The sequence below is a fragment of the Geotrypetes seraphini genome, chromosome 10 (genome assembly GCF_902459505.1).
Source record: "Geotrypetes seraphini chromosome 10, aGeoSer1.1, whole genome shotgun sequence".
Taxonomy (NCBI): domain Eukaryota; kingdom Metazoa; phylum Chordata; class Amphibia; order Gymnophiona; family Dermophiidae; genus Geotrypetes; species Geotrypetes seraphini.
This window is the reverse complement of record NC_047093.1, coordinates 32,894,479-32,922,009: the sequence shown is the minus strand read 5'-3', so window position 1 is coordinate 32,922,009 and position 27,531 is coordinate 32,894,479. Positions and strand designations below refer to the sequence as shown.

At 45.5% G+C, this 27,531-nt stretch overlaps 1 protein-coding gene across 5 annotated transcripts in view; it reads left to right on the top strand.

The window, feature by feature from the left end:
* Window positions 1-27,531, top strand: part of MXRA7 (matrix remodeling associated 7) — a 116,386-nt gene that overhangs the window by 81,359 nt on the left and 7,496 nt on the right. For 2 of the 5 annotated variants that reach the window (XM_033961109.1, XM_033961108.1), the window contains exons 3-4: window positions 12,752-12,848; window positions 17,532-17,612. In XM_033961109.1, coding sequence (XP_033817000.1) covers window positions 12,752-12,848; window positions 17,532-17,565 — 131 coding nt within the window. In that variant the 3' untranslated portion in view covers window positions 17,566-17,612. Of the gene's footprint in view, window positions 1-12,751; window positions 12,849-17,531; window positions 17,613-20,473; window positions 20,525-27,531 lie in introns of all 5 variants that reach the window. The other 3 variants (XM_033961105.1, XM_033961107.1, XM_033961106.1) reach the window with 2 other exon arrangements.

Here is a 27,531-nt window from a genome sequence, read left to right as displayed (position 1 = left end):
GTCAGGCCAACATAACACATGGAGTATTCGGTGATGCTAATCGTGGATCTTCCCAAAGAATGAGTGTGTTTTGTTTTTTTTCAGATGGTTACAGGGTAACACATCGGCGTCTTTAGAGAAAAGGCGTTTTCAGAGCAAAGACGCTGACGCGTTACCGCGCAACGTTAACAGAGCATCACAAATCCCTCATTGTCCCCTGAGGAAGGCGACATAGTTGCCGAAACTTGGATCCAAGTCGGGACCACATTTATTTTTTTATGTCAAGGACTTGTTTTGGGACTTTGGAAAATCACCAATAAAGTATATGTAACCGAAGGTTAGTTTTAACAACTCCTGTACCTTTTCTTTCGTTGTTCTGGCTTGCTCAGAAGAGCAATCGCCAGGCACAGCTAATCCTGCCTGCAGCCGCCGTTCTTCCCTCTGCCCAGCTCCGGAGTCCCGAACAGCTAATTGCGGCTCCGGAGCTGGCAGGGAAAGCTGTAAATCAGCTGTGCTGGCAGCTGCCACTTTCGTCTTTGCCAGCTCTCAGCTCCAGAGCTGCCATCAGCTGGGCAGAGGGAAGGAGAAGTGTGGCGACATGCAGGGTTATTTTTTTGTTTGTTTTATTTTAGAGAGAGATGCAGCTGTTATGCATATATTGTGTGAACACACTGTAGTGCCACAACAGGAGAGTCAAATCCACAAACACAAAAGCGCACGTCGAAAAGTGGAAATGTCCAAGAAAGACTGGTGGACTCAGATGTACTTCACGAATATCCTTTATTTCTTCAGACTAATCACTCATTGAGTCGACGTGTACATGTTTCGGCCAAAATGGCCTGCCTCAGGAGTCTTGCGAGTCTCGTAACGAACTGAGAAACAGGTCCTCATAAAGGCAAATCAAATTTGCATTTGGTGTGACCACGTTCCAGCACTTTGAACGGAGCTTTCAACTTTTTACAGCTGTGTGTGGTTAATTTGAAGAAATTCCTTTATGTGGGCCTGTTTTTCAGTTCGCGATGAGACTCACAAGGCTCCTGAAGCAAGCCATTTTGGCCGAAACATGCACACGTCGAGTCAATGAGTTATTAAGTCTGAAGAAATAAAGGATATTTGTGAAGTACATCCGAGTCCACCAGTCTTTCTTGGACATTTCCATGGTATGAGCGCACAACACATGCACAAACAGAAAATTGTCCTGTAAAAGGGGGTGCATTGCTTTTAGTTCATCACAAGGAGAGCTCATTAGAATACTAATGATCTCCTTGTAATGCATTTGCATAGGGTTATCGGTGGCTGCTACGATGATTGGTAGTAGCTACGGAGAACCCTTTTGTGCATCAGAAGTTGTGTTTCTGTGCCAGTAAGAACAGCTTCAAGGAGTCTTAGTGGCACGGAATGCTTTTGAGCATCAGGCCCGAGTCTTTATTCACAACTACCTAAAGAATTTCCCCCTGTATCGACAGACTCTCTCCCCGCCTGCTTCAAGGCTGGTCATTGCTATGATGGTCCTGAGGCCAAATACCTTGCATCAAGCTACCAGTTGTCCCTCTTCATAAAGGCTCTGACCCCCTTCCCCTCAGGGACTATGAACACCGTCTCTTCACATTTCCAACTCCAGCTGACCTGGACCATGGAAGGCCCAATCCAGGGAGTCTCTGCAGTACTGCCACTATGCCAACAGGATGCCCAGTATTACTGTTACAGTGAGGGATGGATGGGAGGGCTAAGAGCTGTTTTTTGACCCGTTTATAGTAAAAACCTTCATCCTGAGAGGTCCATGCAGCAGCCCTAGTGCCTTTTGAAGCTACAGTACTATCATTCTCTACTATATACATATTAAGAGGTGTGCCAGTGTAGAGCCTGCTCTTAAAATACACGGAGAAGTGGATGTTTATGCACCTGGAGCATTCATTTTTTGAACCATAAACATCAACAGTATCAAGGGGATCAGAATGGGCACATAAACATGTGTGTGCCGGCATGTACATAAGAATATAAGAATTGCTGCTGCTGAGTCAGACCAGTGGTCCATCCTGCCCAGCAGCCCTCTCACACGGCGGCTCCCAGGTCAAAGACCAGTGCTCTAAATGAGTCCAGCCTCACCTGTGTCCAGCTTAGTCCTGAAACCCTGGATGGTGTTTTCCCCTACAATAGACTCTTTAAAGATGCCTTTATTCTTTAGTATTAGCTTCAGCCTCTTAATTCCTTGATTCATGTGAAGCTTTGAACCATCTAATACTTCTTTTGAAATGAATCCCCTCCTAATGTTTTTGCCACTCACCCATTTACCGTCCTTTTTTTAATTAATTTTACTTCGATGTATTTTAAACAACCTTTCCCTCCCTTACTTTCCTTCCATTTCATGTACGTTAATCCGAATTCATCTAGTATTTTTAATATTTGATAAAATATTGCTTTTATTTACCTATTTTAATTGTCCCTTACAATCTTTTTATATTGTACACCGTCTAGACCACAGTTCTTCAACCGCCGGTCCGCGGACCGGTAGCGGTCCGCAGGAAATTTTTGCCGGTCCGCGCAGGACCGGCAAGATTGACTCATTTGAACTTCCTGCCGGTCCGCGCAGGACCGGCAAGATCAGCATCGGAAGCGTGCGCTGGGCCGGAGAGATCTTGGGGAGCCTCCGACAGTGGCTTTCTCCCCTCTCTGCAGCTCTCCTTTACTTCCCAGCGCAGCGATTCACGAAGGCAGCCTCGGGGCTTTTGCTGAGTCGCGGCTGCCTCTGATGATGCAACTTCCTCTTTCCTCAGAGGCGGCGCGACCCAACAAAGGACCCGAGGCTGCCTTCGTGAATCGCTGCGCTGGGAAGTAAGAAGAGCTGCTGGGAGGGGAGAAAACCACTATCAGTCTGGGAAGCTGCTGGGCAGGGGAAAAAAGGGACAGCTGCTACTGGAAAGGGAGAAGGAGAGATGCTTCTGGGAGGGGAGGAGGGAAAGGAATCTGGGAAGCTGCTGGGCCAGGAAAAAAAAGGGACAGCTGCTACTGGAGAGGGAGAAGGAGAAGGAGAGATGCATCTGGGAGGGGAGGAGGGAAAGGAATCTGGGAAGCTGCTGGGCCAGGAAAAAAAAGGGACAGCTGCTACTGGAGAGGGAGAAGGAGAAGGAGAGATGCATCTGGGAGGGGAGGAGGGAAAGGAATCTGGGAAGCTGCTGGGCTAGGAAAAAAAGGGACAGCTGCTACTGGAGAGGGAGAAGGAGACGGAGAGATGCTTCTGGGAGGGGAGGAGGGAAAGGAATCTGGGAAGCTGCTGGGCCAGGAAAAAAAAGGGCCAGCTGCTACTGGAGAGGGAGAAGGAGAAGGAGAGATGCATCTGGGAGGGGAGGAGGGAAAGGAATCTGGGAAGCTGCTGGGCCAGGAAAAAAAAGGGACAGCTGCTACTGGAGAGGGAGAAGGAGAAGGAGAGATGCATCTGGGAGGGGAGGAGGGAAAGGAATCTGGGAAGCTGCTGGGCTAGGAAAAAAAGGGACAGCTGCTACTGGAGAAGGAGACGGAGAGATGCTTCTGGGAGGGGAGGAGGGAAAGGAATCTGGGAAGCTGCTGGGCAAGATAAAAAAAAGGGACAGCTGCTACTGGAGAGGGAGAAGAAGGAGAGATGCTTCTGGGAGGGGAGGAGGGAAAGGAATCTGGGAAGCTGCTGGGCAAGGAAAAAAGGTACAGCTGCTACTGGAGAGGAAGAAGGAGAGATGCTTCTGGGAGGGGAGGAGGGAAAGGAATCTGGGAAGCTGCTGGGCAAGGAAAAAAAAGGGACAGCTGCTACTGGAGAGGGAGACGGAGAGATGCTGCTGGGAGGGGAGGAAGGGAAGAGAGTTACTGCTGGACAGGAGGAGGAGGGAAGGGAGAATGAAAAAAGGAAGGAAACAGCTGGCAGAGAGATTAGAGGAGGGGAAGGGAAGACACAGGCATGAGAAAGTAGAGAGATTGATGATAGGAAGGGGTCAGCAGAAAAATAAGCAGAGGGACAACGATGATAGATCTGGTGTAGGAGAGATAAAAATGAAGAGAGCAGTGAAGCTGGAATGAATCATGTAAATAGGAGAGAGGGGCACAAGCTGGATGGAAAGGGGAGAGGGACATAGAAAGAAGACAGATATCATATGGAAGGGGGAGAGGACAGATAGTGGATGGAAGGGGCAGATGCTGGATTGAAGAGACAGAGAGGGCATACGCTGGAAGGAAGAGAGTGAAAAAAAGATTGAAAGCAGAAACCAGAGACGACAAAAGGTAGAAAAAAATAATTTTATTTCTATTTTGTGATTAGAATATATCAGATTTGAAATATATATCCTGCTAGAGCTGGTGTTAGACATAACTGGGGACTGCAAAACCCAGGCAGTGCTTCTTTAGCTTTCAGCTGGCTTAGGGCGCTCTCTGACCAGGGGGCAGTTGCCCTAGTTGCACTCCCCTAAAACTATTCCTGTCATGTGTTACTTCAGTATTCTGTTAGCATGATATTTCTGTGTAGCATTCTGTAATAATTTGGCTTGTTCAGTTTTCTTGATAGTAGAGGGGATATATGTGAAGGGGAGGGGAGACAGGGGTTTTGTTGATCCTTGCTCTGAATTATTTGTATTTATAAAATGACAATTCTACAGAATATTGTTTCTTTTTATACTTTAATAAAATACATTCAATATAAAATCATAACTGAGGCTTGTAATGTAATGTAATGTAATTTATTTCTTATATACCGCTACATCCGTTAGGTTCTAAGCGGTTTGAAGAAAATATACATTAAGATTATAAATGAGAAGTAAGAAGGTACTTAAAAATTCCCTTACTGTCCCGAAGGCTCACAATCTAACTAAAGTACCTGGAAATTAATAAAGAAGAGAAAATAAAGATGGTTGAAAAAAGAAAAATTCTATGTGAACTTATAGGATGGAAATTAAACTGACAGTGAAGAACTGTATGAAAAATACATATGGAATGCAGTTAGAGAGGGTAGGTTACAATCTATTGATGGTATTTGTTTAATTGGAAGGTGTTAAGGTGGGTAATTTGGGGGAAGGTTATCTGAAGGTAGGTGAATCTTCTGGAGGTAAAAGAGGAGGGGTTAAGATATTTGGATGAATTTTTTGAAAAGCAGGGTTTTGATTTCTTTTCTGAATGTTTTGAGGTTGTCTGATATTGTCATAAGATTGGAGATGGAATGGTTGATTTTTGCTGTTTGTGTTGCCAGAAGGTTGTCAAACATTTTCTTGCGATGTGTGCCTTTGAGTGGGGGGAAGGCGAAAGGGTTCGAGGTTCTTCTGTGTCTTGAGGTGGAGATTTGGTTTAAGCGGTTGTTTAGATAGGAGGGGGAAGAGCCGTGTAATGCTTTGAATATCAGGCAGTAGAATTTGAATTGGATTCGTGCTTGTATGGGTAGCCAGTGAGAGTCTAAGAAGGCAGTTGTTATGTGATCATATTTTTTGAGTGAGTAGATCAATCTGAGGGCGGTGTTTTGTATGGTCTGGAGTTGTTTTATCATAGTGGCTGGACAAGGAAGATATAGGGAGTTGCAATAATCCAGCAGACCTAAGACTAGGGATTGGACTATTAGTCTAAATTGTGCTTGGTCAAAGAATTTTCTGATTTTACGGAGATTTCTCATGGTTAGAAAAGCTTTCTGGGTTGTTTTGTTGATCTGGGGCTGCATTGTGCAACATCTGTCTATCGTAACTCCTAGGAGTTTTAGTTCGGGTTGTATTGGGTATTTGGTATTTTTGATTTTCAGTTCAGTGATGGTAGGAGTTTGGGCTTTTTCGAGCAAAAGGAATTTTGTTTTTTTCAGAATTTAGTTTTAGTTTGTGATCCATCATCCATTTTTCTACTGTGTCTAAGGTTGTTTCTAGCTTTGTTGTGGTGGTGGTCTCTGATGGGTCGAAGGGGAGGATTATGGTGATGTCATCAGCATAGCTGAAAGATGTGACATCTAGGGTATCTAAAGTGGCTCCTAGGGAGGAGATAAAGAGGTTGAAGAGCGTAGGTGAGAGAGGTGATCCTTGTGGAACTCCGCAGGGATTTGTCTATGGTTCTGATTTTATATCATTGTATTTTACCCTGTAGGTTCTAGATTTGAGGAACCCCTGAAACCATTTGTAGACCTTGCCTGAGATTCCTATGGCGTCGAGAATTTGTAGTAGTAAGGTGTGGTCAACTAGGTCAAATGCTGCGGAGAGGTCTAATTGTATTAATATCATTTTTTTACCTTTACTGATGTGTTGTCGGGCTTGTGTGGATGGGATCAGATGATTTGTGGGGACCGAGCTCGCGGAGATGGGGCGGAAACGGGATTTTTAAATTTTAGTCCTAGTAGTTTGCCGGTCCACAAAATAATTATTTTTTTTCTGCCGGTCCACGGGTGTAAAAAGGTTGAAGAACACTGGTCTAGACACTTGATTTGATAGACGGTATATCAAAAATAAAGAAACTTGAAACTTGGAAGAGCATTCCAGCTCTCCACCACTCTCTGGGTGAAGAAGAACTTCCTTACGTTTGTACGGAATCTATTCCCTTTCAACTTTAGAGAGTGCCCTCTCGTTCTCCCTACCTTGGAGAGTGTGAATAGTCTGGCTTTATCTACCAAGTTTATTCCCTTCAGTATTTTGAATGTTTCGATCATGTCTCCTCTTTTTAAGGGAGAAGAGGCCCAGTTTCTCCAATCTCTCACTGTACGGCAACTCCACCAGCCCCTTAACCATATGTGGGTATGTCAGCTGTTTTTGGAAACATACTATTTTTCCCTATGCTGTCACTGAGCCCAAAGTTCCTAATCATTAGCAATTTCGGGGTGTGTGTGGGGGGGGCATCACCTGTTGAGGATATATAGGGCATCACCTATAGCTCTCCAGTGGAGCAATGCACAATAATGCTGCCCAATTTCCGATTCAAATTGATTCGGTTTTTTTTGGTTTTTTTTTAAATTGGCCTGGCCGATTTGGTGGGGGAGGATCAGTCAGGAAGTGCTGCAGCGCTTATGGCTGAGGGTGCACTTCGCCATTAATTCTCCGATACCTGCTGAGGTAAGGAACCCCCACCTCCCTTTATCACTCAATGCCACCGCAAGTAACCGAGCACTTAAGGTGGCCTGAAGGTCCTGGTAAGGAAAATACCTGACACAAGAAAATGGCGGTTCGGGCTTTGTGCAGCTCATGGTATAAAGACACAAGGCTGAGGCAGGGAAGAATGATCTCTGACACACTCCCGGCCCTTCATGGTGCTGTCAGTGACCATTGACCATTGACCTAACCATGGTACTTCATGGTACAGTCCGTGGACCGGTGTCGGTCTGAAGAAAATTCCTGCCGGTCTGTGCAGGGCCAGTGAGAGCCTTTGACAGTGGCTTCCTCCCTTCCGCTCCTCTCTCAGCAGTTCTCATTACTTGCCTGCAGCAGTGATTCACTTAGGCAGCCTTGAGGCTTTTGCTGAGTCACAGCCTGCCTCTGATGATGCAACTTCCTCTTTCCTCAGAGGCGGCAAGATCCATCAAAGGACCCAAGGCTGCCTAAGTGAATCGCTGCTGCAAGCAAGTACTGAGAGTTGTTGGGAAGGGGAGGAAGCTGCTGGATAAAGGGAGAGCTGCTACTGGACCTGGAGGGAGGGGGAAGGAGAGATGCTGCTGGGAGGGGAGGCGGGAAGGGAAGAGAGTTACTGTTGGATAGGGAGAAGGGGTACTGCTGACAGGGGAGGAGGAAAAAAGGAAGGAAACAGCTGGCAGGGAGATTAGAGGAGGGGAAGGGATCAGATGAGGGAAAGGGGAGAGACAGGAATGAGAAAATAGAGAGATTGATGCTGGGAAGGGGGTCAGCAGAGAAATAAGGAGAGAGGGACAAAGATGTTAGATCTGGTATAGGAGAGAGAAAAATGAAGAGAGCAGTGAAGCTGGAATGAATCATGTAAAAAGGAGAGAGGAGGAGCAGGCTGAATGGAAAGGGACGAGGGGCATAGAAATAAGGCAGATACCAAAGGGGGAGAGGGCAGACAGTGGATGGAAGGGGCAGATGCTGGATTGAAGAGACATAGAGGGCAGACGCTGGAAGGATGAGAGTGAAAAGAAGATGAAAGCAGAAACCAGAGATGACAAAAGGTAGAAAAAATAATTTTATTTTTTGCTTTGTGATTACAATATCAGATTTGAAATGTGTATCCTGCCAGAGATGGTGTTAGACCGTGAACATGAGCTAGGATTTAACAGAGAGAGGAAAAGTCTTTTTTGTTTATTTTGTTTACACCAGAGCGCCAGTGTGGGTGTGGGTAGGAGAGGGGAAAGGGGGTGAAGAGGCTATAAAATAAACCCACCAGGATGTTTAAAAAAAACACCCAATTGGGCAGGAAAATCAAATTGAATAGAAAAATTGATTCAATAGGCTGAATCGAATTGAAATTTTTTTTCCTGAATCGGACAGCACCACTGTACAATATTAGTACGTTTCTGAAACTTAGACATCCCAAGCAACAGGTGTAAATTCAGACCTCAAAGAAACATGAAGGCAGATAAAGGCCAAATTGCCCTTCGGCATCATCCACTATCCCCTCCTCTCCCTATAGGCTAAGGCTCTTTACACCTGCATTATGAGGTCATAAAATTTTCTGATTATAGGCTAAGGCTCTTAACACTTGCATCGTGAGGTCATAGAGTTTTGTGGTTATAGAAACATAGTAACATGATGGCAGATAAAGGCCAAATGGCCCATCCAGTCTGCCCATCCGCAGTAACCATTATCTCTTCCTCTCTCTAAGACAGGGGTGTCAAAGTCCCTCCTTGAGGGCCGCAATCCAGTCGGGTTTTCAGGATTTCCCCAATGAATATGCATGATATCTATTTGCATGCACTGCTTTCATTGTATGCTAACAGATCTCATGCATAATCATGGGAAATCCTGAAAACCTGACTGGATTGCGGCCCTCGAGGAGAGACTTTGACACCCCTGCTCTAAGAGATCCCAAGTGCCTATTCCATGCTATAGAAACATAGAATGTTTTTTTTTTGCATTTTACTTGATAAATCTTAACCAATTGTTAGTGTAGTCCTTATTCACTTCTCTCTAAATCACTAACTATTCTCTGTACTCTTTTTAAATCTCTAATATTGTAAAGCTATACGTTACCTGTTTATATATTGCGACCCCATATACACTGTAAAGAGATTATTGGTCTAATACTAACGGTGTCAGGTCAAAACCGCGGAAGACAAAGGCGTGCGCGGACAACTGAGCGCAGCGCGGAGGCGCGCACCGAAGAAAATAACTGTTTTTAGGGGCTCCGACGGGGGTGTGTGTGGGGGAACCCCCCCACTTTACTTTATACAGATCGCGCCGCGTTGGGGGTGGGTTTGGGGGTTGTACCCCCCACATTTTACTGAAAACTTCACTTTTTCCCTAAAAACAGGGAAAAAGTTAAGTTTACAGTATAATGAGGGGGGTTACAACCACCCACAACGCCGCCGCGATCTGTATTAAGTAAAGTGGGGGGGCTCCCCAACAAAACCCCCCGTCGGAGGCCCTAAAAACTGTCATTTTCTTCGGCGCGCGCCTCCATCTTGCGCTCAGTTGTCGGCGCGCGCCTTTGTCTTCCGCGATTTTGTCTATGAACCAATACTAACATATACTTCATAATATATGTATATGTATATATATATTAATTCTTTATTTTTTCATTTGTATGGACCTTCGGATATCAACTGGACCATGAATAATGCCCAGCAATCTCTTGTCTTCATCAGTCCACTTTATTGTTTATTTACTCAAAACTCTAAAATTCATACTTATTCTTAATTTCATAATTCCATAACTATTTCTTCATTGTATTTCATTTTAGTTTCCTTCATTTCTTTACTTAATGTCTTTTTCTTCTATTTAATCTTATTACTTAGCTACTTAGCTTCGAGGTTAGCTCTCAAATGTTCATCAATGCCACCTCTTTTGTGCATTTTAGACACATATGCTGGTTGGTTTTGTAAAATCAGGATTGAGATTTACTAATTATGTGAAATACACACCTAAAAGTCAGTTAATGGAATTCTAAACAGTGCTTTTAAAATAACCAATGACTTTTTTTTTTTTCTTCTTTTTACTACCATTCTGATTCAAGCAGAAAAAAAAATAGTTTGTAGACAGACGATCTCCCTTGTTATGTGCTGATGGGGTTTTACAGAGCCCAGTCTCCACTGAATACAAAGCAGTGCTGTTCATGCCGGACAGTGTCAGTGCATCCTTTGTTGCCAGTAGTGACTGTGGATCCGGCTTTGTTCACCAGGGAACAGGATCTTGTTTCTCTTGCTTAGTGTCCAGGGACTTTAAAATATAAAAATCAGTTGTAAATCCAAATGTAATCTGTGGAGTGTGCACAGCATTGTACAGGGAGAGGGAATGACTAAGTTTTTGTTTTGGTTTTTTATGCTATTATGTTGTATTGTTTGAAATAGTTATTTTCTGTATGCCTCTTTGAATTAGCTTTCGTCGTTCCAATTTGCCCAGCAAATTGGCCAGAGCTGCTCCAGCCACTCTGGGTGGACCCCAGTCACCCATGTTTAAACACTGGTTATCAAATCTATGTATACACATTTACATATGTGTTCTATATGATTTCAGACACTCCAAAGCCCTAAATTGAAGATCAGCAGAAGACAGGCCGCCAAATAATGCCCCCCCCCCACACACACACACCCAGCAGCGGGAGAGATGCCCACTCCATCCCATCACCAAGCAATGTCCTCTCCCTCACACACACACACCCGGCAGCGGGAGAGATGCCCACTCCATCCCACCACCAAGCAATGTCCTCCCACACACACACACATAACCCGGCAGTGGGACAGATGCCCACTCCCGCCGCCAAGCGACACCCCCCGACATCCCCTTGGCAGTGGGAGAGATACCCACTCTCTCCCACCGCCAAGCAACGCCCCCCCCAACACCGGCAGCAGGAGAGATGCCCACTCCCTCCCGCTGCCAAGTAATACCCCATCCCACCCTCTGGACAGTGGGAGGGATACCCATTCCCTCCCACCACCAAGCGACACACACCCAACACCCCCTTGGCAGCATGAGAGATGGCCACTCTCTCCTGTCTTTCTTCCAGAGGTCTCTAAGTCTGTCCCCATATGATTTATGACAGAGACCACTAACCAATTTTGTAGCAGGCCATCTGGATCGACTCCATTCTATTTATATCTTTTTGAAGGTACAGTCTCCAAAATTGCACACAGTATTCCAAATGGGGACTCACCAGAGACTTATACAGTGGCCATTATCACCTCTCTTGCCCTACTGGCCATTCCTTTCCTTATGCACCCAAGCATCTTCCTTGCTTTGACCATCACCTTTTTTTATTTTTATCTGTTTTGCCACCTTGAAATCAGGTGTTCTTGATCAAATTTAAGACTGCAGTAAAAACATAGGGATCAATATTCAAAGCAATTTAACCTGCTAGGAATGGTTCCTGGATGGTTAAATTGTCTGTTCAAAGCTAACTGCTAATTTTCAGCAACACTTAACTGGTTATTGCCGTTGAAAATAACCAGTTAGCACCAAACTGAGAACTGGCTTTTCGGAGGTGTTCTGGGGACAGTCAGCACTTGACTGGTTAACTCCTGGGACATAATGATCAACCGACAATGACCTATTTTAACATTGATTTTTAGTTAGTTATATACTGCCTATTAGTTGTCTAAGTGGTTTACATCCAAGTACTGAGTCATTTCTCCCTATCTGTTCCAGTGGGCTCACAATCTATCTAACGTGTCTGGGGCAACGGAGAATTGAGTGACTTTCCCAGGCTCACAAGGAACAGCGTGGGGCTTGAACCCACAACCTCGGGATGCTGAGGCTACAGCTCTAACCACTGGCCACTCCTTCCTCCTTGTAACTATGTACTGTGTTTTCCCAAAAATAAATCCTAACATGATTTTTAAAGATGCTTCTAATATAAGCCCTACCCCAAAAATAAGCCTAATTAAGATCGACCTCTCCCCTGAATATCCCTGACACTCCTTGACTCCATCCCTAGTAAAAATAAAAAAAAATAAAAAATCCATACTTCCACTATTTCTGAGCTCCCATCCCCCTGGGCAGCAGAACCCCACCGACCCTCCCACCGTGAAACTGACATAACCTTCTGAGGCATCCAAAAACAGTGGCAGCGGCAGCCTTCCCTCTGCTGTATCACTGATAACACCATCAGTAATGCAGCGGAGGGAAGGCCTCCTACTGCCGCACATGTGCGCCACTTCCCTTCCCCCATACCTCTGTGACGTTCCAGGCATGAGCAGCAACACTGAAGCTGCTATCGCGCCAGCATCAGCTCTTCCTCTAATGTCACTTCCTGGACCCACGTCTAGGAAGTGATGTCATAGGAAGAGCCGATGCAGGCATGACAGCAGTTTGGGGGGGGGTGTTGCTGCTCATGCCAGGAACGTTACAGAGGTATGGGGGAAGGGAAGCAGTGCATGCATGGCAGGAGGGGGCGGGGGAGGAGCATGGGGCAGTGGAGGGGTGCCACTGCCCCGGGCACCTCTCACCCTCGCTACACCACTGCACTGAGGCCCACCAAGATGGCACTGGCCTCAGAAAGCAGTGGGTATGCCCAGCATTGTACAGAAATCTATATTCATGCCAAGAAGAACCTGTTTTTTCCTCCAACTGAAAAGTATATTTTGTCTATAGGTAAAAATAAAAATTTCACATGGTCTGTCTTCCATTGAGTGCTTTCTGGGTTTTTGGGACCATTTAAAGATCTCTTTCCACTAACCATCCAAATTTTTTTTCAGAAGAAGAGCAGTTCTCCTTTAAATACAGTCCTGGAAAGCTTCGGGGGAGTCACTATGAGAAGATGATGACCAAAGAAGAGCGTGAGGAAGAACAAAGGTATGTCAGGAATCGCTGTGTATTATGACCTTGGGTTTTGGAACATTTTCCAGCATTTCTGGCAGTCATGTTTGGGTGAGTCATTTATTAGAAATGCAGCAGTAGTTAGCAAAGGTCTGGGCTGGATTTTAAGTACAGATCTATGGCTTCTTAGGAACCAATGCAAGTCCCCCTTTTCCCTCCTTAGTGTTTGCTTTTAAAATCTTTCTGTCCTCTCTAAATTCAGTCTGGTAGAGGTTTACCTATGTCTTAGTTCCTACCTTTATGATCTTATCTCTGCTTCCTCCCAAAATCACAGATTCTTTTAAAGATTTTTGTTCAGCGAAATGCTCTCGAGTATCCATAAGGATAACTAGGTTTCATTTTTAATTGAAGCTTATATTCATAGTCAGAGTTAGGTTTGTGTGGAAGTGACTTAACCAGTTGGGGTAAACTGGACCTGGCCTCCCAGCCTGTCCAGTGCTCATTGCTCCCTCTGATGTAAATCCATTAGGAGACAGGCTGCGGTACTGGCCTGAGCCCCTAATGCCGTGCTCTTCTCTGCGGGTTGAATCCGCCATAAAACTGTGAGGTTTGGATAGAAATGAGAATTCCTTCTGGGCGAACAATGCTATGGAAGGGTTAGATCCCCAATCTCCCCTACAAAAATTGACTTTGCCAACTCGCTTTAAAATCTTACTGGCCACTGTCGATTTTGATTGATTCTTCTTTTCTGTGCCTCACATTTTGCCTATCTTCTGTCACTTTTCTCTGTCAGTCACTAGATCAGGGGTGCCCACACTTTTTTGGCTTGTGAGCTACTTTTAAAATGACCAAGTCAAAATGATCTACCAACAAAAAAACCACGGTATCGCGGTTTAGTAAAAGGGGGCCATAATGCAAAATATAGACAGCAGATATAAATTCTCAAAATGGACACATTTCGACCACTAAATTGAAAATAAAATCATTTTCCCTACCTTTTTGTCTGGTGATTTCATGAGTCTCTGGTTGCACTTCCTTCTAGTCGTTTTGGAATTGTTAGATTTACGGCAAATACAGTGACTTGTAGGATTTTACCGGTGATATTAGAGAATCCGGCCCAAAATGTCTTTTCCTCCCTCCAGGCTATTCAGCTATAGTCTCGGTCATGAAGATGACATTTCAGGGGCACAACAAGTGGATATCCCAAGCCTCTATTACCCACCCTTCTTGTGCTTGGCCTCCTTTATCCTCAGCCTGCTCCTAGACCTGAAATACTGTACCAGTACAAATCCCATAGCAACACAATCATTCAACTGGAAGATGGGATGCAGGCGAGGGAGTCTTAGGAACAATCTTCCAGCTGATATAGGTCGGGACAGACACCTTCAAGTAGCTGTGACACTCAACCATGCAGCCCTTATGTATTTCACAGCAGCTGCATAGGACCACATTATAAATCACAGAACAGTGGTACCTCGGCTTGCGAGTGCACCGGTTTGCGAGTGTTTTGCAAGACGAGCAAAACATTCGCCAAATCAGCACCTCGGAAACTGAGCTTGCCTCGATTTAAGAGCGCACCCCCCCCCCCCCGCGATCCAGAACCCTCCCCCCCCCCCCCACGATCCAGCACCTTCCGCTCGCGTTGCACCCCCCTCCCCGGCTGCGATCCGGCATCCCCCAGGCATCCACCCACCCACCCAATCAAATTCCTTACCCCCATTTGGCACCGGCGGAATGAGAACGGGAACCCGAAGGCCTTGAGCATGCGCAGATGCTCAAGGCCCAGCGCGAAGGAGGCAGATCTTCGGGCACCGGTATGTCCTGTGCATTGGTGCTGGTGCCGGTGCCAAAAGGGGGTAAGGAATTTGATCGGGTGGGTGGGTGGATGCCTGGGGGATGCCAGATTGCGGCGGGGGGGGGGTCGCAGAATCGCGGGGGGGGGGGGGGTCGCCGGATCACAGGGGGGGGCACCGGATCGCGGGGGGGGGGGAGCGAAATGAGCGAGGGGGATGGAGGATCACGCGGGGGGGCCTTCATGAGCTGGGGGAGCAATGCTGGTTCTTAGGGGGGTAGAGCAGCTCCGCTGGCCTCGGGGGATGGGGGGTGGATGGGAACAAATCAAGTGAGTTTCCCTTAGTTCCTATGGCGAAACTTGCTTTGATATACGAGTATTTTGGTTTACGAGCATGCTTCTGGAACAAATTATGCTCGTAAACCAAGGTACCACTGTACAAGTAAAAAGGTTGTTAGACCACATACAACTGGTTTGCATTTTGAAATAAACATTGATCTTTGTGACCTACACTTAATTAAAACCAACCGAGATCCTGCCTTCTAGGACGGTCTCTTGTGCTGCAGTTAATCTTTGCCATAACAGACCCTGATAGATTGATTAAAGGGTTGTCCTAACTGCAAGTTGTCTCATTATTTAGAAGAGCTCTGGAAAGTCTTGGAGGCTGTGTAGAAACTAACTCATGAATCAGATTCAGTCTCCATTAAATGTTAACTAACAATAGAAAACCACTAGAGACAAACTGACAGCTGTGGGGAACAGGAGGAAGAGGCAGGAAGCAACATGAGAGAAAGCACAGAAATAAGTTATTTATTTGATAAGAATAGCCTTACTGGGTAAGACTAATGGTCCATCAAGCCCAGTAGCCCGTTCTCATGGTTGCCGATCCAGGTCATTAGTACCTGGCCAAAACCCAAAGAGTAGCAACATTCCATTCAGAATCCTAAAGAATAGCAAGATTCTGGAATCCCAAAGAGTAACAAAAGATTCCGGAACCCCAAAGAGTAACAAAAGATTCCGGAACCCCAAAGAGTAGCAACATTCCATGCTACTGATCCAGAGCAAGCAGTGGCTTCAGACTATGAACTTTTCCTCCAGGAAATTGTTCAAACCTTTCTTAAAACCTGCTACACCTTTGGATTTGAGCATCTTTACGGTTGAGCTATTTTCCAATAATGACTCCTTTTCTCTCCCTCTCTTCCATTTTCTTTCTTTTTTCTCTGTTTCCTTCTCCTTTTATGTTCCATAATATTTCTTTTCATGTCCTGTGGTATGTCCTCTGTGTTATCAAGCTGATAAAAGCAGAGAGAGCTGGGATAGGAAAGCAGTGAGGAGTGAAGAAAGGTAGAAGGGCAACACCCGGTCCTCTAACTAGTGGTGAAGTGAGGGTAGGAGGCGCCCAGGTCGGAGGTACCCCCCAAGCTCTCCTCTCTGTCTCCCCACTCATTCCACTCTGCCCTCCCCCCCACTCCTTCCACATCACACTCACACCCTCCCTTCAAACCTCTGTACCTCTTTCAATCTTCACCCGCATGAGCAGTTTCTCCAGCCTGCCTGTTGGCTTTCCCTCTGATGTCACTTCCTGGCTCCACGACCTGGAAGTGATTTCAGAGGGCGCCAGGCTGTAGTAGTTGTTTGCACTGGCGAAAATGTAAAGAGGTAGGGAAGGGAGGGCAAGAGAGTGGCATGGGGGTCTGAGAGGTGCCGGTGCCCCCACCAAGATGGCTCCTGGGGCAGGCCACCCCCTCCTTTACTATGCCACTGCCTCTAACTATGGGACCAAGATCATCAGTGTTTGATAGGATTTGGTAAATACATCATTTTGGGCCCAGCTTTTGACATTTTTAATGGTCAGACTACGTAGGCTACCTGTTCATCATCTGCCCTTTATCACTTGGTTGCTGAGTTTTCTTCTCTACTTCACTTCCTCTCCCTGCTCATAATAAAATGCTAGGCATTAAGGGCTTCTTCCATCAGCTCAGCTGGGTGTAAAGTATATGCATATTAATTTACATCTGTTGCAGTCTTTTGGTTTCATTTAAAGTTGTATCCTATGTAAGCATAAAACCTCACCACATCTGTTTAACAGTGGCACACTTGTACAATTCAACAAGATATAGCTCCTGCATTCTATATATAATTTTTAAAGGTTCCTGTCTGTGGCGTAGCGAGGGAAGGAGGCGCCTGGCTGAGAACTCTGTAGCAGGTCTAGAGAGTGACACAGGGACAAATTTTCCCCATCTCTTCGGGATCTATCTATCCCCACCAGCTCTGTCCTCATCTTCACAAGCCTTGAACCCTTTAGAATCATAAGTAGCAACATTCTAGAGCTCAGATTGTGATGTCATAATACCTCATTCCACCAATGCCTAAGCTCCGTCCTCATCTGCACAAGCCTCAAAACCTTTAACATCATAAGTGTTTGAGGCTTGTGTGGTTAAAGCAGAGTTTACAGGAATGGGACAGGGACAGAACTTGTGGGACAGGACGGGGATATTGAGATCCTGTGGGGATGGGGACAGATTTGTTCCTTTATCATTCTATAGTTTGAGCAACCATGCTATAGAGGCAGAAATCATGTTTCAAGTTTTATTAAAATTTTATATACCGCCTATCAAGATTATCTAAGTGGTTTTACAATCGGGTACCAAGTTACCCAGTTCCAGGCTAGAGATTTTGGGAAAAGTCCTGGATTTCTGAACACCCCATTCTGATTTTAATGGGTGGAATCAAGCACCACACATCCTACACTTTGTGATGTACGTTCAAAACCAAGACTGGCCAGTCTCCAGCTTAGAACTGGGTAACTTGGCATATCTACAGAGAATAGCACCGCTGTCTGCAACTTTTTACACAGCATAACATGCCTGTCAGGCAATCTTGTGCCACTATGCCTGAGATATAAGTTTGCTGCATTTTTATTACAGGATTGAGTTGACCTCTGATCTCACATCTTTGTAGCAAGCACCTTATTTCCGTGGCCACAAACTCTGTTACATACACTTTTGGTAAGGAGCAGATGGTGATGCTTAGAAATAGTGGTGTGCCCCCTTTATAATATCAGCTAATGTTTGGTTTTTTTAAAACTAAAGTCAAGTGTAAATCTGTTCCTTTCTCCCTTCATCCATTCTCCTTCCATGATAACAAATTAACAAAACATGTTCCCCCTTATATTTCATACCTCATTTATCACATGCACAAGCCCTGTGACCCCGGGGAGGAGGGAAGGGGCAGAAAGGAAGTAGATGACTATTGTCTCATAGTATACCCAAGGTTCTCCCAGTCTTCACGCCCCACTTCCAGTTGCTGAGAACAAAAGATACTGGCCAGGCAACTGCTGCCACCTTGTGATTATTCATGAAACTGTTGCTCTTAAACACAAAAGAAACTAGAAGAGATTTCTCCACTGATGATCTCCTCTTTAAAGTAACCAAGCTTACAATCACACAGATTGTCTCTGCTTACGCCTGCTTTTGCTTTGTGTCCATTCTCTACATTTTATCTGGAAAAAAAAAGGGAAGGTGATATCCAGTTCCCTGTTAATGCTGAGTTATGGAAGTAGGGTTGGAGACTGAGATATAGAGGACCACTATGAGAGTTCAGTTACCCTCATCTGAACCCAAGACATTCTGAAATATACCCCTTGATTCCTAGTACTGTCAAAATGTTGAGCTGCCAGGCAGAGAATGACAAGGGGACAAATTTTCCCCCCTCCCTGCGAGAACTCATTTTCCCGTTCCATCCTGGTGAGTTCTGTCCCTGCCCCATTCCTGCAAGCTCTGTCTTCATCTACACAAGCCTCAGACACTTTAGAATCATAAGTAACAACATTCTAGAGCTCAGATTGTGATGTCATAATGCCTCATTCCACCAATGCCTAAACTCTGTCCTCATCTGCACAAGCCTCAAACACTTTAAAATCATAAGTGTTCGAGGCTTGTGCAGTCAAGGCAGAGCTTAGAGGAATGGGACAGGGAAAGTGACAAAACCCATGGGGACAGGACGGGAAAATTGAGTTCTTGCGGGGATGGGGACAAATTTGTCCCCGTGTCATTCTCTACTGCCAGGTTTCCCAGTTCAGGGAGGGATAGGGTTTCCAGATTTTCCTTTCTGAAAATCCAAACCCCTAGCCCCACTTAGTTACGCCCTAATCCCGCCCCCAAACCTATCCTAGCCCCGCCCCCTGCTCTTGTCTGGCAGGGAGAACTTCCTCCCTGCCCAACACAGCTTTTCAAAACCCAGACAAAGTTTTGAAAAGCCGTCCAGACCCTCTAGACATGTCATCAAAAGGAGCACATCATGTATGGGGAATTCTGTTCATCTGGGAACCCTAGGGAGGGAGAGACATTTTGGCCAGCCCGATTTTGAATTGACATCCCAAAGCAGTGTGGTTGTATTTTGTAGTTCCTGATTCTACCCATTGAAATTGGCAATGCAACATGATAGAGATGTGAAAAAAAAATCCCGGACTGGCCTAGAATCTCTCTCCTAAAACTGAATAATGTGGCTGCTCTAGTTAGGAGAAGGTTGACTGGTCCTAGGCACTGGCGTAGCAAGGGTGGGAGGTGCCCAGGGTGGTGGCGCTCCCCCACCCTGCCGAGCGCACGCCCCCCATCTCTTCCCCCGTACCTGTTTAGCTTCCTCCGGTGTGAGCAGCATCTCCGACTTGCTGCCCATGCTTCCTAGTCGCGGGACCCAGAAGTAATGTCAGAGGGGAACGCTGAGGCTGCTGCGAGCAGCAGGTTGGAACTGCTACTTGCGCCGGCAAAGAGCTAGACGAACAGTGTGGGGGGGGAGTGAAGGCACATTGATGGCGGGGAAGGAGCGGGAGGGGGCAGAGAGGAGATGTGCCAGCACCCCCACCAAGATGGCACCCAAGGCGGTCCGCTCCCCCCCTCTGCCCCCCCCCTTACAACACCCCTGGTCCTAGGTGCAGTCCTATCACAACGCCTAGCCGGCCTGTTGACTATTGTTAAAACTAATGAATAAACAAGATAAATTTGCAAGCGCTCTATTGTTATGCTAATTTAATCATGCGTAATCGTTATGAATAGCCTCTGGCTCAGGGCTGGGGTGTCAAATGTCGGTCTTCGAGGGCCGCAATCCAGTCGGGTTTTCAGGATTTCCCCAATGAATATGCATGAGATCTAATAGCATACAATGAAAGCAGTGCATGCAAATAGATCTCATGCATATTCATTGGGGAAATCCTGAAAACCCAACTGGATTGCAGCCCTCGAGGACCGACATTTTATACCCCTGGGCTAGGGTCTTCTCTAGTTCTGGGTTGAGGACCACTAGGGTTACCATATGGCTCCAGAAAAAGGAGGACGGATTGAGACATCTGGGTTTTACGTCCAATGTAAGCAATGGAAGTAAGGAGGACAGACGGAGACATCTGGGTTTTACTTCCATTGCTTTCTATGGAAGTAAAACCCGGATGTCTCAATCCATCCTCCTTTCTCTGGAGTTTTATGGTAATCCCACACTAGCACTCCAGACAGAGTGGGTGGGAGCCAAATTCTCTGCCAGAGTGCTATTAATTCTGCCCACCTAGGAATTAAAAAAAAAAAAGAAAAAGTTCAAAGTGTCTCTTCTCCCACTATATGCAGCAACATTCATGAAAGGTTCTGGACATTTTTCTTCAAATTAAAATGGAGGAACTGTTTACAATGATCCTTTTAAATCACATAAATATCAAGTGATACTTCGTTAGCCAGTTTTCAAATCCTTACAGCTTATTAAGCGTTACAGGTGCAGGGATGGGTATCTTGCATTTCTTTCACTTTTCTCATCATACCTGTGCATGCTTCTAGCTCTTGCACCCTCCCCTGCTTTGCATGCGGCCATCTTTTTTTCCCTTTTGCAGCACTTCCTTCCTGTCCAGCATGAGCGCTCCCCAAGAACCTGCTTCAGGCTGGTAAGTTTTTGCTTCTTATCTTCTGCAGCAAGGTAGTTGCCAGGTTCTGCATGAGGGTGTGTAAGACGAGGTCGGGGGAGGGGAGGAGCCTGCCATTGTGGCACATTAAAGAAGAGACGTTCCTCTGTGCCCCCTCTGGCAGATTCCTGCTTTTGTATTTCAAAACAAAAATGTGTAAAAATAAAGCAACCAAAAATAATTTCATAAAGATGATGTCCTTGTTTATAAGGTGAACAAATTTTTATAGATATGAGCTTGTGGGACTACCATAGTTTCAGTTTTTTTTGGGCGATGTAAACTGGAGCCCAACCAAAACCAGGATCTTCATTTTCTGCAGAAACTGAATCTGCGACTGAAATTGGCCACTGAAGACGATAATGAAATTAGCCCTGCCCCCCCAGCCAGTCAAAACATGCTCCCCTCCTGACCCACCCGCTGGCATCAGCCCCCTCCAGAATTCAACCCTTGACAGCAGCCCCCTATGTAAACTCAACACTGCCCCCGGTGGCAGCACCTTCCTGAGCCTACTGTATCATCAGTGGGTAATGGGTGCAGGAACGATCCCTACCATTCCTGCATGTGGCCAGCTCCTCATTCAGAATGACTTCATGGACTTCCTATGGCGGTCTCATGATGTTACCATGGGGAGGACCTGTAGGCCATTTTGTGAATGGAACCAGTATAAGCAGGAGTGACTGGAGATTGCTTCTGCTTATACCAGTTCCAATCTCAATATGGCTGCCAGGACGTTTACAACAGTCTCACGAGACTGCCTCTGGAAGTCCCAAAAGCCGTTTTGAAGGAGGAGTGGAATGGAGCAGGAATGGGTGGGATTCATTCTTGCCTCTAAAGAAGCCACTAGACCCTTTATCAAAATGGTGCTGGCTTCAGATGTCAGTGAGAGACCCAAGATTCAAACACAGCTAACTCCCGACTCACAATGAAACATGTCTGGGGAAATCCGGGCATCTCATAAGCCTAGCACAACTGGCATCTGGTGCTTCCCAGGTTCCTTTGATAACAAAATGAATGATGCCGTAGTCGTGAGCCAGTTGCTTCACTATCTCACCTAACAATCATGAAGGGTTTAAATGTACAAATCCTTCAGCCAGGCACTGGTTAGAGATGAGCCCTCCATTCTGTCTCTGTGGCTATCACGCCCCAACCTTTAACTCGGGCGATTTCAAGTATTTCCAGCTGCAACAGAAAAATTAAAACTTCAAGTTTCAAGTTCATTAATTTTTAATATACCGACCATCAACGAGTATCTAGCCGGTTTGCAATAAAATGCTAAAAATAGAGATAAAAGTGATGTTTTTAGAGAGGAGGGGAGGTGTACGTTAAGGACATTGACGAGACGAACTTGAAAGTGAGGGTTAAAAAGGAGGGAAGGGGTAAAGTTACATTAGAGATGAAAAAAAAAAAAAAAAGAAGGGTTGAAAGGAAAGGGAAAATACAATAGGGATAGGATCACTTCATTAAAGCAGTTGGTCGATTGAAGATGGGAAGATTCAAGAGCAGTTGAATGTGTCTTGAAATAAGAAAGTTTTTAAGTTAGTCTTAAATTTATCGATTCATTTTTCCTGAAATGGTAAAGCATTCCATAGGGTTGGGGCTACTACTGAAAAATTTGATTTCCTAGTATAGAAAAATTCCTTTATAGAAGGGATGGAGAGTAGGTTCTGGTCAGCTGCATGCTGGAAGTAGTTACCTTAGCCCATAGGCGTTGGAACGGGGAAGGCTACAGGGGCCATGGCTTCCCAAAAGATTGGTGGTCTCTCGATTGGTGCCTGCCCTCCCACCCACTTCCTGGTGTCCTAATTTTAAATCTTCCGGCGGCAGCCGCACAGGGTCAGTGAGCAAACCTGCCCCGGAGCTCTTCAATCTGCTTCCGGGGGCAGGCCTGCTCGCTGATGCCTCACAGTGGCTGCCTGAAGATTTAAAAGTACAGCGGGGAGTTGGGAGAAGGGGAGAGGTCGCACTGTAGGATTCCGTGGGGCTAGGGCAGAGCTCTGGGTCCCCCCAAACCAAGCAGTGTCCCTATGCCTTAGCCAGGGGGGTTTCTCTTGTAGAGGTCTGCACGGGAACGGGGATTGCGGGAATCCTCTGGCACACGGGACTCCCACGGGGCTTTGGAAGCAGGGTTCATCCATATAATATAATGGACACATCAGCCTTAGTAAAAGAGGGGGTTTATAAGTTAATTACCTGAACAGAAAACAAAAAAAGGTTTCCACCAAAGAGATTCCACAAGGAAAACAGCAGCGCAAACACAAAAGAAACTGTGGAATTGATAATCCTGTCAGAAGTAATTGCTGCTTTTTATGGGGACGGGCGGGGATGGAGGTAATTCCTTGCGGGGATGGGTGGGGACGGAGAGGATCCTGGTGGGTCGGGTGGGGACAGAGAGGATCCTGGTGGGGACGGAGAGGATCCTGGTGGGGACGGAGAGGATCCTGGTGGGGACGGAGAGGATCCTGGTGGGGACGGGTGGGGACGGAGAGGATCCTGGTGGGGACGGAGAGGATCCTGGTGGGGACGGAGAGGATCCTGGCAGGGATGGGTGAGATTTCTGTCCCTGTGCAACTCTATTCTCTTGTCTCTCTTGCTTTTAGGTAGGGTTACCAGATGTCCAGGAAAACCCATACATGTCCTCTTTTTTTAGAGGACTGTCCAGGTGTCCAGATGGATTTTCAAAACCAGGCAGTTTGTCAGGGTTTTGGAAAGCCCTGAACTCAGAGCTGCATCTGGAGGGCCTCCGAGCATGCACAGATGTGACGCAGTGACATCACATGTGTGTGATGTTATCACATCACATCACATCCGTGCATGCTCAGAGGCCCTCCAGACATGTCCTGGACTTGGGGAAGGAGAAAAGAAGAGGTTTTTGTGAGGACAGGGATGGGGCAGGACCACGTGTCCTTTTTTTTTTTTTTTTTTTTCTTGATTAAATCTGGTAACCTTACTTTTAGGACAAACCCTTGCTCTCCTCTGGGTTCTTCCTTTTATTCCTCCCCCTTGTTTCCTGGCTTCCTCCCGCTCTCTTTCCCCTTCCTGGGTCAAAGATATGTTCCTTAGAAAGGCTTTTTGAGGAAGTGTCCAGCAGAGGGAGTGGCAGTGTTCTGTAGACCCTTCACATGCCTATTGGTGGAATAGATTTTTAACTAGATAGGAGGGGAGGTCACTTTTTCCTATGCCACATTTTTTATTTCATATTTATATATAAGATAGATACCTAGCATAGGAAAAAGTGGCCTCCTCTTCACCTAGCTAGCTAAAATATTGTAGCTATTGTAGAAAAGCTGTCTTTTTCCAAATCTGAAAACAAATCGGAGGCAGATGTTGCCATCCTATCTCTAAGACAAAATTGCACAGCACAAATTCTAAAAATTCCAGGCGGCTAAGCTGAACCCTTGGCTAGCCCAAATGATGCTCGAGGCCCCGACCTACCTCGACTTCAGAAAACTTCTCAAAACATACCTTTTCCGCGAACAGGACCCTTAACCCTCATTCCTCTGCAATAAACCAGCTCCCGCCCCACCCCCTCCTTTCTCTCCCCCTCCCCTCCTTTGGTTCTCTTCTCCCTCCCTCTTTCCTTCCAATCCAACTCTGATAAATTGCTGCCAAAACTCCAACACTTCCTTCCTCGTTGCTTGTAATTCCGACAAAATGTTGTAAATCCGTGTTTGATGTGAACCGCCTAGAACTCTTTGGGTATGGCGGTATACAAGAACATAATAATAATAATATTCCGGCCACAAGAGCCCCCAAATCTGAAGCGTGCAGAGGTAACAACAGAAAAATCACTTAGGAAGTAACTATTCTGGACTCGTTTCAAGTAGGATTAATTGCACCTAATGTCCCTCTGATTTTATATACTTGCTGCTTTAAAATATTGTTCCATCAATAGGACGCGCTTACATTTAACCATTTTTATTGATCTACAATGCTTTTAAGTTATTTCCACGGGCAACTGGGCTTTTTAACTCTCCAACACGGATTTCTTTAAAAGCATCCACCTTCATGCGGGTAAAGATAGAGGCACAGTACCAGTCTGTACGTACGGATAACCTCTTTAAACGACGGTGCGTTTTTGGATTTTCAAAAATATCTGCATCTTGTTTCTCAGGAAAAGGTATGTACACAGAATTTGTGTTATATAAATGTGTGCAGGTGTTTTTTTTTCCTGGGACAGTCTTTAAAGTGAAAGAACATGTTGCATTTGTGCTGTGAAAATCCTGTAGCCTTCACTAGTGCAGACAATAATACAAGAGGGTGGTTTTCAAAATACCATTTGCCCCTGGTGTACAGGCTGTCTGACAGTTTTTTCATGCTAAGGGTTACCAGACGTCCGGGAAAACCTGGACTGTCCAGGTGCCCGGATGGACTTTCCAAAACCCAGCAGTTGTCTGGGTTTTGGAAAACTCTGGCCGCATGTGGAGGGCCTCTGAGCATGCACGGGTGATGTCACACGCGTTTGCGCATGCTCAGAGGCCCCCCGGACACAGGCCAGAGGTCAGGAATAATGAGGCGAGGCTTTCGGGGGCGGGGCTGAAGGCGGAATGGGGCAGGGTTTGAGGCATAACAGGGCTAGCCAAAGGCAGAATGGGGCGGGGCCAGGCGTCTGGGATTTCACCGAGAAAAATATGGTAACCCTATACATGCTGTATGACTTTAAAGTGACCATGGGAAAAGCAGGCAGGATAAAGAGCAGGTCAGGTGAGGGAGGCATCACTTGCCCATGGTTTTATGTGAAGAACTATGTTTTGGGGAAAAGATATCCACTAGGGGTGTACATTTGTTTGAAATGACATGAGAATTGTCAACATTACATTAGTTTCTTTTATTCTGCCAATACCTTGCGGAACTAAACTCCTGATCCAACTCCAAGGTAAATTGTGACTGGATAGGAAACACTAAAACACTAAAACACCCTGCCAACTTTTAGGGACGTAAAATATTTGTTCTTACTGCATGGCCAACTGTAAATTAGTTTGTTCATCACAAGAAACATCAGAGATAGCGGTAGGAACACCAAGGAAGCCATTTACCAATGCATTGCATTAGGACAGGGGTGTCAAAGTCCCTCCTCGAGGGCCGCAATCCAGTCGGGTTTTCAGGATTTCCCCAATGAATATGCATGAGATCTATTTGCATGCACTGCGTTCATGATATGCTAATAGATCTCATGCATATTCATTGGGGAAATCCTGAAAACCCGACTGGATTGCGGCCCTCGAGGAGGGACTTTGACACTCCTGCATTAGGACATCTTAACTATCAGTAAATTATTCCTTAAGCATATTATGGAGGTCTGTTAGGAAAAACATCATAAGTTTGTTAGAGAAAATAATATTGGTTTTGCATAGGTCATGATTCACAAATCTGTATGGACGTTGACAAAATGGAAGTATCAAAGACTGCAGGCTCTACACCAGTGCTTCTCAAACCTGTCCTGGGGCTAACCCAGCCAGTCAGGTTTTCAGGATATCCACAATGAATATTTATTTATTTAAAACACTTGTAGCCCACATATCAACCATCTGTGTGGATAACAATGATAAATACATAATTAAAACAAAACATTACATACATAATAAAACAAAACATAGCGGATTACAAAAATAACAGCATATAATAAACAACTTAACACATGTGCCTTAAAATATAAAGCCAAGCAATTACAAGATTACAAAGTAAACAAATTTGAAAAGGCAAGTCGAAAAACATAAGCTTTCAAATTTTTCCGAAATGCTAAAAACTCTGAGGTCAGACGGATAGAATGTGGAACCGAGTTCCATAGTAAAGGTCTGGCTATTTGGAACATACGTGATCAATTTGCATCTTTGGTGACGGAACGAAGAGTGGGAACAGCCCAAAAAGCTCTATCTTGTGATCTCAAAGAACGAGAAGGCACATAAGTCTGCAGCAGAGAAGCAATCACCTTGGGCAATAGTCCCCGGACAAATTTAAATACCAACATTAGAAGCTTAAATTGTATTCTCCAAACAACAGGCAACCAGTGAAGTAAAGCCAGCACAGGTGTAACATGGGAATAACATGGAAATCTAGCTATTACCCTGGCAGCGATATTTTGAGCCACCTGAAACGCTCTGAGTGAAGTGTCCGGCAAACCGCAAAAAAGAGAATTACAATAGTCTAGATATGTGGTAAGACATAACTCTACATAACCAGTCTAAAGTTCCAATCTAAAGTAGCTGACAGCAAATCAGTAGTTTTAACACATTCCTTATTTTAAAGTGCATGCAAATCAATCTCATGCATATTCATTGAGGAGCTTCAACTGCATGCTGGGAGTGAAAGGAGAGGCACAGGTAAATACTACAACTTTTTAGCAAGCTTTCATAAAGTACAGGAAGATTGCATTGGTTGCCATGTTAATCCACTTTAAAGGTAATAAATAGAAATAAGAAAAAGGAAAATAATTTATACTTTTTTTTTTTTACTGAACTAACGATACAGTTTTGACAAACTTTTGAAGTGAAAACTTTATTCTAGTCAGGAATGAGCAAAAAAAGACTATCAAAAATATGTAAGGGAAATATAAAAACACTAGTCATTAAGCCCATTACATTAACGGGTGCTAGAATATATGTGTGTCTGTCTGTCTGTCTGTGTTTCTTTATCTCTCTCTCCTTGGCCGCTGTCTGTGTCCTTCTGTCTCCAACCCCCCACCCCCCGAGCAAAGCTGTCTGCCCCCAGCACACCCCTCCCCCCAAAGCAGCCCCCTTTCCCTCTCCCTAACTGTCCCTCCATGGCCCACTTCTGTCTTCCCCCCCAGAGCAAAGCTGTCTGTTCCCAACACACCTCCCACCCAAAGCAGCCCCCTTTCCCTCTCCCTAACTGTCTCTCCATGACCCTCTTCTGTCTTCCCCCCAGAGCAAAGCTGTCTGTTCCCAACACACCTCCCACCCAAAGCAGCCCCCTTTCCCTCTCCCTATCTCTCCATGGCCCCTTCTGTCTCCCCCAGCACACCCCTCCCTCAA